Source organism: Triplophysa rosa, linkage group LG5 (assembly GCF_024868665.1).
Source record: "Triplophysa rosa linkage group LG5, Trosa_1v2, whole genome shotgun sequence".
Taxonomy (NCBI): Eukaryota; Metazoa; Chordata; class Actinopteri; order Cypriniformes; family Nemacheilidae; genus Triplophysa; species Triplophysa rosa.
The window spans coordinates 10645361-10655599 of NC_079894.1; the positions used below are offsets into that span (position 1 = coordinate 10645361).

General features: G+C 46.6%; 1 protein-coding gene across 5 annotated transcripts in view; it reads right to left on the reverse strand.

Annotated features, from left to right (window-relative positions):
• The window catches only part of LOC130554903 (uncharacterized), a 52090-nt gene continuing 41851 nt past the window's right edge, over positions 1 to 10239 (reverse strand). For 2 of the 5 annotated variants that reach the window (XM_057334791.1, XM_057334790.1), the window contains exons 2-3: positions 6975 to 7111; positions 3797 to 6632 (exon numbers count right to left, since the gene is read on the reverse strand). In XM_057334791.1, the coding sequence (XP_057190774.1) occupies positions 3863 to 4714 (852 nt within the window). In that variant the 5' untranslated portion in view covers positions 4715 to 6632; positions 6975 to 7111 and the 3' untranslated portion in view covers positions 3797 to 3862. The other 3 variants (XM_057334794.1, XM_057334793.1, XM_057334792.1) reach the window with 3 other exon arrangements.

Genomic DNA, 10239 nt, shown 5'->3' on the forward strand with positions numbered 1-10239 from the left:
ACCATGATGGCATGGCATTCAAGTTGCTAGAAGTCAGCCATCTTATAAATGTAATGTTTTTGGACATACCTGTTTATGATAATATTCAAATCATCCTCTGTGTGATAAGAGGACGCCAATCCAATGCAGTCCGTAAAGGTTCTTTGACAGTTTAATAAAAAACTTCTAAGAGCCATCCTAGAGAGCATTCAACTTTTCCACCTTCGGAGACAAAAACCGCCAAAGTTAAAAAGGGGATTCTGGGACGTAAAGATGAGATGACAACCCATGACATAGGACTGACATCACAACCAACGTATCACTCAGAACTTATACGTTTGCCTACGTACATGCCAACGTACAATTGCAATCTCATTCGCGAACAAATGTTACGTGTGACGTCTGCATAGGTATTTGATTACCTAACAGCGCATCATCCCTCACGCAAAAAATGTTCGTCTGATGTTTATATACGTATATAGCAACGTGCCATCGCATCACAAATGCAAATATAATCTTAAACAGAGCAACGCTATTGGCTGGTGTACGGTCTGACGCGATCACCCGAACTCAACCTTCGTATTTACGCGTACAAAATTGTCATGTTGACGCGTCCAAATTTCACGTGTTTCGCGTTACATGTTTTGTCCCCGTTCGCGTTCCATACAAGTTAGTTTTGCAACGGGTTTATCGAAAGTAGTAGCAAAAGTCAAGGCGGGAAGATTTGAAACTGCAGTGAAAGGTTTGAGAGGTTGTGGATGCCTGTTTGTGGTTGCAATTCAAATCTGAATCTAGGAAAACGTGTAAATATGTGCTATGCATTTGCATCTGCAAACTGGTGCGCAAACTGATGAAAATGCATAGACCACAAAGTTACTGTATGTGTAAACAATTAAAATATTTTCTATGACACAGCAGTAACCATTTTGTGTATGTATGCAGAGCTGTGTATTACTTTGATTACTCGAGTGAGCACTTTGTTCTTTCCAGTGCAGTTCATTTGAATGAAAGGTTTTTGGAATGTAAATACAAGTTTTATTTTTTTGCAAAAAGCTACCTTGCACACAGCTTTGTCAGTTTAAAATATGCTTCCAGTATGACTCCAAAAAACCCTATGTGCCTTAATGAAACATTGGTTTTGACTTTTGTTCACATTTAAGGAAAAATAAATTTGTTTAACAACTGCTGTTATGTGCAGTTAGATGAAGACTATTTGGTGAAGTATGTATTTTATTTGGAATAAAATCACTTCTTCAATTCACATTGCTGGGAATTTATTTTTATTTATTAATAACTGTAAACAAAAATATATTGTCTTTAAAAATCAACCACCATACTACACCATATCCTCTTGCCACAAAACACTCCTTGCAGATGAAACAAAGTATTGGCAAAGTGTGTCTCGTTGCTTCTTTGCTTCCACTGGGGGGTTTCTTGCCCTTCCCATTGATGCAGTCTGTAGTGCTCCCTCAGTCCTCCATGCTCCTTCAATAAGATGATGGTTGGCATTCTCATAATCCACGTAGGCAGGTGGCACATAGGCATCAGATCTGTGGTCACGTAAAAAGTTGTGCAGGCAAAGACATGCAAAGACAATGTGTACTACTTTGTCTGGATCCAGGCAGATAGTTGTCCTAAAAATTCTGAAACGATTAGTCAAAATTCCAAAGGCATTTTCAACGACACGGCGTGCCATGGAAAGATAATTAAAAATCTTCTGATTTATGTTCAGATTTCGAAAAGGATAGGGCTTCATGACATTCTTTCTGAGCGGAAAGGCCTCATCACCAATGAACATGTAGGGCATCACAGCATCAGTGTTGGGTAGGGTATCATCAGGGGGAACATGCAGTACACCAGTGTCCATAGCAACCCCCAGGTCTGACTGGGCAAACACACCTGCATCTGACACTCTGCCCTGGGTTCCTGCACTAGCATAAACAAACCTGTAGTTGGCATCAGCTACAGCCATAAGGATGATAGAAAACCTGGACTTGTAGTTGAAAAACATGCTACCACTCTTGGCAGGGGGTTGAATGAAGATATGTTTGCCATCCACAGCCCCTAAGCAGTGGGGAAAGTGCCACTTGTCAGCAAAGTCTTTTGCAATGGCCTTCCACTCAGATTCTGTGTTTGGTGTCTGTGAAACGCAAATTGGACAGATGATGATCAGCATAATGAACATCAGTAATTTTAGTCTGTAGTCTATTATTATTATACCATCATCATTAAGCTCAAACTTTTCAAGTATTTTACTTTGTCAACAACCAATTACAAGTAAACAGTGCATACTAACAATTATTTCATGCCTTCACCCCATTCACTTCTAACTTTTGCTTACTGTTGCCCCACTTGGTTGCAATACTTTATACGCCCCAAGCGGCAACGAGTAACTTTTTGACCTTAAAATAATGTCTCTAAAATTATTTTAGTGTAGGACAACTTTTAACTGGACGAATTTTACTGCCGTTACTACCTAAGCAGCCTCCTATCGGCTGAAATTGCACTTGTAACTTTGGTGTTCCCCTGGTACAAGCCCCGCCTATCCCCTGCTTTCGTAGCCTGGGAGAAGTTGGCCAACAGCAGAGCTAACAGTAAGACGAAACTATCCAAAACATCACCATGGCAGAGCCAGCCAAAAAATCAAAGAGGGTTTTGTCGGAGGAAGCAAAGAAAAGAAAGCGAGAGAGTGATCGGACACGAGGCCGGTCACGAATCAATATCAGACGGGCTTACACTCGGTGGCGCGAGCAGCAAGAGGCAACGGGTTATAAAACGGATGCGGACCTAGCGGTCCGGCTCCTGGATTTGTAAGTGTTATTTGTACATTTTTTGTTACTGTCCTGTACTTTTGAACGTATTTGTTATTAGTCTGTGTCATTGGCACAACACCGGTTCGCACTTTATAAGCGTAAGGTAGCTGAGAGATAATATATGGTTGCCGGTGTCGATAGCTAGCATGTTGTCGTGTCTCGTCATGAATGTGTGTAGTGCTTGTAAATAAAGACTAAAAAACCACACTAAACGTGTTGTGGTAAAAAGTAGCAGATTATTTTGTTCAGAGCAGTAAACCACGCAAATGTTGAACAGTTCAATCGTTGATTAGGCTAATGTTGTCATTATATATATGTACATGCTATGCGCTGTTTTCATACTTTGACTGTAGTTATTACATATATTACACAAAACACAACGCCTGGTCGCGATTGTGTTTAGTGACTTCCGATATAATAACAAAAGAAAAGTACTATAGGTTACAAAACACATTCAAGTCCATGCGTTGTGTTTCGGGTAAAAACAAATGTTCCATGTAGCTATAGTAGTAGCCATGTAGCTAGTATAGCCCTGTAGTACAGCCCACAGTGTTGGCACCCGTGTGGTATGCTATGCTATGATACAACCTTATAAACTTGATGACAATCTATGCTGTATAAGCTACTATGGACATTGTTGCATGATGGACAATATATCATTATATTATACAAATGACACCCTTTGCAAACAATGCTAAGTTACATACGTCCTCGGCAGTGTCACCAAACAGCCCACCCTGCGCAATGGGCGCGTCGAGAAAGCGGACTTTCTCGGCATCGCTCATCTGCGCAAGGTTAAGCCAGAGATGCCTCTCCTGGACCACAAGAGTGGACATCGCCCGACCCAGGGCCCACGCGGTCACCTTGGTCGCCCGTAGGGCGAGGTCGGTGGCGGTGCGGAGTTCCTGCGTTAACCCTGGGTCGGTCTTACCCTCGTGGATCTCTTTCAACGCCTGGTGGACCTGCAGGATGGCCATGGCATGGAGAGAGGAGGCAGCTTGGCCCCCAGCAGCTTAGGCCTTTGACACCAGTGATGCCGAAGTCCTACACGCTTTGGATGGGAGTTTCGGTCAACCTCTCCAGGTGGACGCCGCCTGTGGGCACAGGTGCACCGTGACTGCACGTTCCACCTGGGGCACGTCGACGTAACCCCTAGCTGCCCCACCATCGAGGGAAGAAAGAGCGACGGAACTGGTTTGACGTGTACGAGCCGAAAAAGGTGCGTTCCACGTCTTCGTCAGTTCCTCATGCACCTCCGGGAAGAACGGAACCGGGGTGGGGCGCGGCTTGGAGTCGCGCTCAGAGCCCAAGAACCATGTATCCAGCCGCGAGCGCTGGGGGAGAGGCACCGGAGTGCATTCTAACCCAATGCTCACGGAGGCCCGGGAAAGCATGGCCGACATCTCAAAATCCGCCTCTTCCTGAGCTCGACCCCCCGTGGGAGGGAGCTGCAAGGAATCGTCGGGATCAGATGCCAGCAAATCGCTCTCCGATGCTGCGATAGTCACCTCATCTTCTTCACGCATCGTGTCTGAATGCGTGAATGAGGATGCAGACGGTGTGGTACCGTTTGCTAGGGAACAGTGAGGCGAGCGAGACGGGGTGCGAGCGGTCCGCGAGCGCTTGGCTGACGGATTTATGCTCGCAGTGGTCCCCATATCACCCTCGCCGCACGCCTTGGCGGACGGTATGGCCTTAGCCATTCTCGTCACGGCCCGGGAAGCATGCGAGGTGGTGGCTGGTCCTTGAGAGAAGACAGCCACCCGTGACCGCAACGTCTCAATGACCATCCGCCCGCAGTGCGGGCAAGATGAGTCAACGAAGGCTGCCTCAGCGTGCTGGAGACCCAAACACTTGAGGCAGACATCATGTCCATCCCCCTCCTCGATGAGGACACCGCACCCACGAGAACAGCGGGACATGCCACGCTGGAGAAATTTGCTCTTTTAGAATGCTCGAACACCTCTGGAACCTCTGAGACGCCCAGGGGAAGTCGCCGCAGGAAGGGACAGTCCGCTGCACCACGTCGTAGAACCGGCAGTCTGTTGTTGCTAAGTAGTAGCGAGTCTTTGTACTTCATAAGCGAAGGCTCCGAAGAACAAAAGGTGAATGAATGAGGCACGCCGTCTCCCTTTTATACCCGGATATCCGGGGGCGGAGTCCGGCATGCAAATTTCATTGGCCAACTTTCATTGGCCTTTTCTAAGTAGTCGGAAGCGATTGGTTCTCAAGGACGAACCCCATCTGTCGGTTTAAAACAACGTTGAGAGACCGACAGAAAGGGAACTCATCCTTACAATAGTAATGCTGGGATGTACAGATGGATAAATGATGCGTAATGTCAATGTCCTAGGTGAAAGGAGAGTACAGAGAAAGGGGGTCTCAATTTGTGAATAGATTTTTGTGCAAACCTGTTGCCAAGAACCGAAGTGTAACAGAAAGCCTGTCCTTGGGGCTAATGGGTGTCCTGGGTGTTTTCTAATAATGTTTCCAAGGGGCAGCATGTATATGGAGAATAGCAAGGGTCCTAAAACCGATCCCTGAGGTAATCCATAATTTACTTGCGTTAGATTTGATGATTCCCCATTTAAATGGACAAATTGATGTCAGTCTGATAAATAAGATCTGAACCATTGTACTGCCTGTCCCTGAATACCGGTATAATTGTGTAAGCGATCTAGAAGTATTTTATGGTCTACAGTATCGAACGCAGCACTAAGGTCAAGCAGGACTAGGAGTGAGATGTTACCTTTATCTGATGCTATAAGCAGGTCGTTTGTAATTTTAACGAGCGCAGTTTCAGTACTATGATGCGGTCTAAAGCCTGACTGGAATTTTTCGTGTATGTCATTATTTTGTAAGAAAGAGCAACTGAGTGGACACTACTGTATGGGGTCTAATAAGCAAGTTGTAGGTTTAGATATTGCAATAAGTTTAATTAAATCTTCCTGTTTTATAGGTGAAAAACACTGTAGCCTTTCTTTTGGGGCGATGGTTGGTACTAATTTATAGGACAGACTTGGAGGTTGAGTTTTTACTATTTTGTCTCGTATGTTTTCGATTTTCTCTGTAAAAAAATTCATGAAATCATTGCTACCAAGGTGCGGCGGAATACCCAGGTCAGGTGAAGTCTGTTTATTTGTTAGTTTAGCAAGTGTACTAAATAAAAACCTTGGATTGTTTTTGTTAGTTTCTATGAGGTTACGGAGGTGCTCAGCCTTTGCTGCTTTTAGTGCCTTTTTATAACAGTTTGCACTCTCTTTCCACACAATTTTAAAGACCTCTAATTGGGTTTGTTTCCATTTGCGCTCCAGTTTGCGTGTTTCTCTTTTAAGGGCACGAGTGGTGCTATTGTACCATGGTGCTACGTTTTTCTCATTAATCTTTTTTGACTTCATAGGTGCGACAGCTTCTAATTTATTAGAGAAAATAGTGCCCAATTTGCTGGTCATGTCATCGAGCGCGTAGCGTCTTTGAGATGTTGTCAGACAGAAGATCCGCTCCGATGCTGCTGGGATGCAGGCCATCAGGGCGGAAGAGCCTAGGTTGCTCCCAGAACAGATCAAAATTATCAACAAAGAGTAGCTTCTGTTCAATACACCATGACATCAACCATTTATTTAGAGCAAATAGTCTACTGAACTTTTCATTCCCTCGTCGGTAGGTAGGAAGCGGCCCTGATACGACGATCCTCACCGTGGGTTATGCGTTGCGTACCGTCTCGATCAGACTCCTGAAGTCCCTGTTCAGGATCTCCGACTGCCGCATCCTGACGTCATTCACCCCCGTGTGCAGCACGACAGCTCCGACGTTAGCATCGTCCTTCAGGATCGCAGGTACCTGCGCAGAGACATCAAGAACACGGGCGCCAGGAAAACAATGAGTGCGCACCTTACCTTTAGTGGAGGAAGCGCGTACGTTCCGGACGATTGAGTCTCCGATGACCACAGCGTTGCATTCCGTCTCGCAGAGGGCGGCAAAGCGGTTCCTGGTCGGGATCTCGAAGACCGGTGGCGGCGGTTGGGTCATCGCTCCAGTCCTGGCTCGCGCCTTTCGCCGTGGGTGTGCCGGTGCAGGAGTGAAGTTCATTTGGGCTGACCGTGTTCTCGAAGCCTGGGCTCTGTGCAGAGAAACACGCGGAGTAGAAGTGGAAGGAGTATTAAAATCGCGATGAAAACTTACCGCGGATTTGCGAGCGTCAGCTCTGGATGTTTCCAGCGCCGTTTTTCGTTCTCGCAGCCGTGTCTGCTTCTCTAGTAGATCCTGGATCTGCTTCTCCACAGCCTCCAGTTCCGACTGAAGTGCGATCGTTTCCTCATCTGCACACAGAGGTACAAACACATCTGAAACATTAGCCATTAGTGATGTAATAACGAGAACAGTGTGTTAAGCAGTAAGCAGGCAGGCTGGGAATGCTAACAGCCTGAGGCTAATAGCGAGTGATCCGATAAAAATAAATTATCTGTGCGTTTAAGTACGATTTTTGGTATGGGATATACTTAAGGATATGTTTTACCCTCGGTGAATAACAATTTAAAACACAAGTCTTAAGATATAACAAGAATAAACGATGTATTAAGAATAAGTTTGAAAGAGCTCCGACTCAAACCACGTGCTCTCAGCAAACAGGACTAGTGTTGACAACTACCGTGACGGTAGAGGACGCCTATTTGAGCCTGTTCCCGGCTCCCCCCGCAGCGTTGGTTTGGTTTCAGACTCAACTTGTTTCTGTCGACCCTGGTGCGTTTGCGTTCGTCTTACGTCATCAAAAATGTGCAAGGCACATGACAGAAATCAGAACACGGATCAATATATTGTGTTTTTATTAATTTGGTGCTATTATGCGAAGCTCACAGTTCAAGAGCAACCGAACTCAGACCACCTCCTTCAGGTAGTCTCGGGTTCGGTAGCCAGGTGCGCACCTGGGTTCGCTTGACAGCTTTCAAATTAACGATTTTTCATGCGAACCGTGCCCCATTCCGAACTAAACTTCAAGTGTGAAAGCCACCTTAGTTTGTTCATCTGTTCAGACGTCAGAACACCACACCGCAATTTTTCGGTATTGCACCAGGCACTGTCAGTAGTAATCATTACAAAGAGCTAAGACCAAGTGCTTAGCAAGGTCTACACACGTTCATTCGAATGGTTTCTTTTCCCCCACGGCGCGGTGACACACGACTGCACTTAATAGTGCTGTGCGTATTAGATGTTTTTTGCTACGACAGCTGAACTTCAGGGAGGAATTTAAACAGACGCATAATTTAAAACATGCATTCATAACATAGTGCAGCGCTTCGTATAACGATTGGCTTTATCATAATTAAGTATGCAGGGCTGATTTAAAAATATACTGAGCTGTTTACTCTCATATCGCTCTCGTATGACTATGATATCATAAGCGGATTGTTCTGCGCACCGTGCACGAGAAGTTAAACAAACCTAATAAACCTCACACCGAACATTACGATGGATTCTATTGTGCTGAGAAAGATAGCTTTGTTTATGTTTTCTTAAAAGCAGTCACAATGTAATGATGAAAGCTTGCTCGAGTGCGGATGCTAATGTACAGTGTGAGTGCAGGCCAGCGGGGGAGTGGGGACATTTTTCACATTTGCCTTTTCATTTTCATATTGGCAGTCTTGCCTCGCGATTTTAGTGAAAATGAAATGTCAAATCACCAATTGCATTTTCTTTTTCAATTTGACAGGGACGACACATCGTCAGTGTAAAGCACATATTGTGCGCGCATTTATGTATAATGACATTGTTAATCTGGTTTTCATTTCAATTTTCATCGTTAAATTTATTTATTTAAATTTGGCAGGATTTACCTTCCATACATTTGAAGGGGGGAATTTATGAAAAATACAGTTCCCTTTTTCTGTCGGTCTCTCGACGTTGTGTCGAACTGACAGATGGGGTTCGTCCTTGAGAACCTATCGCTTCCGACTACTTTAGAAAAGGCCAATGAAATTGCCGAATGAAATTTGCATGCCGGACTCCGCCCGGCGTGCTGTATTCATTCACCTTTTGTTCTTCGGAGCCTTCGCTCATGAATTACAGACTTCGAGACTACAAATCTCAACTAAAGACTGCCGGTTTCTCACGACGTGGTGCAGCGGACTGTCCCTTCCTGCGGCGACTTCCCCTGGGCATCTCGGCGGTTCCAGAGGTGTTCGAGACTAAAAGAGCAAATTTCTCCAGCGTGGCATGTCCCGCTGTTCTCTTGGATGCACTACCCTCATCGAGGAGGGGGACGGACACGATGTCTGCCTCAAGTGTTTGGGTCTCCAGCACACTGAGACAGCCTTCATGAACACATCTTGCCCGCACTCTGGGCGGATGGTCATCCAGACGTTGTGGTCACGGGTGGCTGTCTTCTCTCGAGAACCAGCCACCACCTCGCATGCTTCCCGGGCCGTGATGAGAATGGCTAAGGCCATACCATCCGCCAGGGCGAGCGGCGAGGGTGATATGGGGGCTACTGTGAGCGTAAATCCGTCAGCCAACCGCTCGCACCCCGTCTCGCTCATCTGACTGTTCCCAAGAAGGCAGCTGCACACTGTCTGGACGGAAGCGGTGCGTGAAGATGATGAGATGTCGATCGCAGCATCGGAGGGCAATCTGCTGGCATCCGATCCCGACGATTCCTTGCAGCTCCCCCCCATGGGGGGTCGAGCTCAGGAAGAAGCGGATTCCGAGATGTCAGCCATGCTTTCCCGGGCCGCCGTGAGCATGGGGCTGCAGTGCACTGCACCGCCTCTCCCCCAGCGCTCGCGGCTGGACACATGGTTCCTGGGCTCTGAGCGTGACTCCAAGCCGCGCCCAACCCCGGTTCCATTTTTCCCCAAAGTGCATGAGGAACTGACGAAAACGTGGAACGCCCCTTTTTTGGCTCGTACACGTCAAACTAGTTCCGGCGCCCTTTCTTCCCTCGATGGTGGGGCAGCTAGAGGCTATGTTGATGTACCCCAGGTGGAACGTGCAGTCGCGGTGCACCTGTGCCCGCAGACGGTGGCCACCTGGAGAGGTCGACCTAGACTCTCGTCCAAGGCGTGTAGGACCTCGGCATCTCTGGTGTCGAAGGCCTACACTGCTGCAGGCCAAGCTGCCTCCTCTCTCCACACCATGGCCATCCTGGAGGTCCACCAGGCCAAGGCGTTGAAAGAGCTCCACGAGGGTAAGACCGACCCAGGGTTAACGCAGGAACTCCGCACCGCCACCGACCTCGCTCTACTCAACTCAACTCAACTTTATTTATATAGCGCTTTTACAATTTTCATTGTTACAAAGCAGCTGTACATGAGACATATTGACTATAAGCAAAATAATTAAAGTTGTACCTGCAGAAACAAGAAAAGGTTGAAAACACAGAAGACAGACATACCCACATACAAAACACTCCACACACACAATATGCACACGTACTAACACACATAGACATAGA